Source organism: Monodon monoceros, unplaced genomic scaffold (assembly GCF_005190385.1).
Source record: "Monodon monoceros isolate NGI ecotype Baffin Bay Population unplaced genomic scaffold, NGI_Narwhal_1 Super_Scaffold_9, whole genome shotgun sequence".
Lineage (NCBI taxonomy): Eukaryota > Metazoa > Chordata > Mammalia > Artiodactyla > Monodontidae > Monodon > Monodon monoceros.
Window position 1 is genome coordinate 46496896 of NW_021703786.1, and position 2208 is coordinate 46499103.

Here is a 2208-nt window from a genome sequence, read left to right on the forward strand (position 1 = left end):
AAAAGGAGGAGCTTGTGGGGAAAGGGGCGGAACTTTGCAAGGGGACCGGGATCTTTGGAAATTGGCCGGAGGTGGGGGGGGGCGAGGTGTTAAAAGAGGCTACCAACTTGGAAAGTGGGCCAATCCGTGACGCAAATCCTCTAGTCCCGCCCCCCCAACCCCGCCTCCACTGCTCCGCTCCTCCGCTCCTAATTGGTTCTGGTTTCTCCGCCCGCCAGAAGTCTTCGCCACTCAACAGAGGTTTTACAAAGGCCCAAGTACCCGGGTGAGGACCTGGACGCTGAAATGAACACGGACCGGATTGGGCACATGTGGACTTTATTTGCATGGGAGATCGGGATTGGCTGGCCTCTTGGGTGGCCCAGGCGGTGTTCGTCCGGCGCGTGACCGTCCACTGCCATGGCTGGTCCGGGGGCTGCTTTCCGCCGCCTGGGCGCCTTGTCTGGAGCTGGGGCCTTAGGCTTGGCCTCCTACGGGGCGCACGGTCAGGAGGCTGGGGATGGAGCTGGGATTGTGTTGGGGGCGATCTTTAGGGTCTGGTGCAGAGGCGGAGTCTATGGGAAGTGTCGGCCCTCCCATCGACCAGAAGACCCGCGGAGCCCTAAACCTTTTAAAGTCCCTCAGCCCGGCCCAGTTGGTTCCCAGAACTGCCCAATGCGTGTTTCCACCAATTAGAAGCCTACTGGGGGCGCCCTTTCTCGCCTGCGTCCACCTGGGTCCCCCTGGGAGTGGGGGCGGTCGAGGTTGGCGCTAGGACTGGTAACCTTTGCTTCTCCTTTCCACAGGAGCCCAGTTTCCGGATGCCTACGGGAAGGAGGTGAAGTAACTGCCCTGGGGTCCTCGGCTTCGGGGCCTATGAGGGCAAAAAGTCTGGGGTCCCTGAGGGAAGTAGGGGAGGGACAGGGCGCGGGCCTTTGTAGCGGTAAGGTATGCAACTCTTGAGGCCTGGGCGCCTGACGGAGGGGCAAGCTGGGACTTGAGAGGTGGGGTTGGAGGACGAACTCTTGTCCGTTGTGTCCCCCCGGGATCCTTCGTTGCTTAGGAAGTCCCCCCATTTCTCCTTTTCTTGCAGCTCTTTGACAAGACCAACAAACACCACTTCTTACACAGCCTGGCCCTGTTAGGGGTGCCCCTGTGCAGAAAGCCCCTCTGGGTAATTCCTCCCACCCCTAACCCTGACCAAGCCCCACCCACTCCCTCTAGCCTGCCCGGTTCTTACTGGCCTGCATTCTGCCTTGTATCTCCTTCAGGCCGGGTTACTGCTAGCTTCTGGAACTACCTTATTCTGCACCACGTTTTACTACCAGGCTCTGAGTGGAGACCCCAGCGTCCAGACTTTGGCCCCTGTGGGAGGGAGCCTGCTACTCTTGGGCTGGCTTGCCTTGGCTCTTTGAGCTTCCTTGTGTTTAATTTCTGGGTACTTCCTTTTAGAAGTGGAGCAGGGAGGGGATTAAAAGAGAAAGGCAAATAAAGAACTTTGGAGTCTTTGTTCATCTTAACCTCTTAAAGGAGGAAGGGTAGGGATTGTCAACCTTTGAACTCCTTCCCTTTCCTAAGACCGAATCAGCGAGACTTGGGCCTGGGTGGAGAGTCAGGGTTCACTTCAAGTTAACTTGTTATGAGGTTCTTAAACTGGTGGACATTAGAGTCATAAAGAATGCTTGAAATAATGCAGATTCTTGCCAAAGCCCTCTTCAGGGCCTGGCAATCTGTATTCTAATAAGCTCATCTTGTGGTTCTGATGCTCACTAGCATTAATACTAGATTTCTGTAGGGTAGTGGGTTTTCTTTCCTTTTTAATTTTTTATTGGAGTATGGTTGCTTTACAATGTTGTGTTAGCCTCCACTGCACAACAAAATAAATCAGCTATACACATACAGAGATCCCCTCCCGTTTGGACTTCCCTCCCATTTAGGTTACCACAGTGCATTAGGTAGGGTTCCCTGTGCTCTACAGTATGTTCCCATCAGTTGTCTATTTTATACATAGTATCAATAATGTATATGTGTCCATCCCAGTCTCCCAATTCCTCCCACCCCACCCCTTTCCCCCTTGGTATCCGGGTAGATGGTTTTTTGAGTAGCCCCTTATTCTAGAAGTCAGGGTTAAGGCAAGGCGGGATGAGGTGTCATTAGTTACAAAAAATACTTTGGGGTTCAAAGCAGGGACAGAACATCATGTATTGGGGGTCAGAAAATGCTTCACAG

General features: G+C 53.7%; 1 protein-coding gene across 1 annotated transcript; it reads left to right on the top strand.

The window, feature by feature from the left end:
* Window positions 1-358: 358 nt before the first annotated feature.
* Window positions 359-1496, top strand: TMEM256 (transmembrane protein 256). The gene is made up of 4 exons (XM_029212022.1): window positions 359-484; window positions 786-817; window positions 1073-1153; window positions 1251-1496. The coding sequence occupies exons 1-4, from the start codon at window positions 400-402 to the stop codon at window positions 1392-1394; spliced, it is 342 nt and encodes a 113-aa protein (XP_029067855.1). The 5' UTR covers window positions 359-399; the 3' UTR covers window positions 1395-1496.
* The last annotated feature ends 712 nt before the right edge of the window (window positions 1497-2208 follow it).

What these genes read in the sequence shown, in the direction of transcription:
- TMEM256 (XM_029212022.1), top strand. Translation starts at nt 400, where the DNA reads ATGGCTGGTCCGGGGGCTGCTTTCCGCCGCCTGGGCGCCTTGTCTGGA. An exon ending in GGCCTCCTACGGGGCGCACG is followed by an intron (nt 485 to 785) that starts GTCAGGAGGCTG and finishes TCCTTTCCACAG; the next exon opens with GAGCCCAGTTTCCGGATGCC. An exon ending in CGGATGCCTACGGGAAGGAG is followed by an intron (nt 818 to 1,072) that starts GTGAAGTAACTG and finishes CTTTTCTTGCAG; the next exon opens with CTCTTTGACAAGACCAACAA.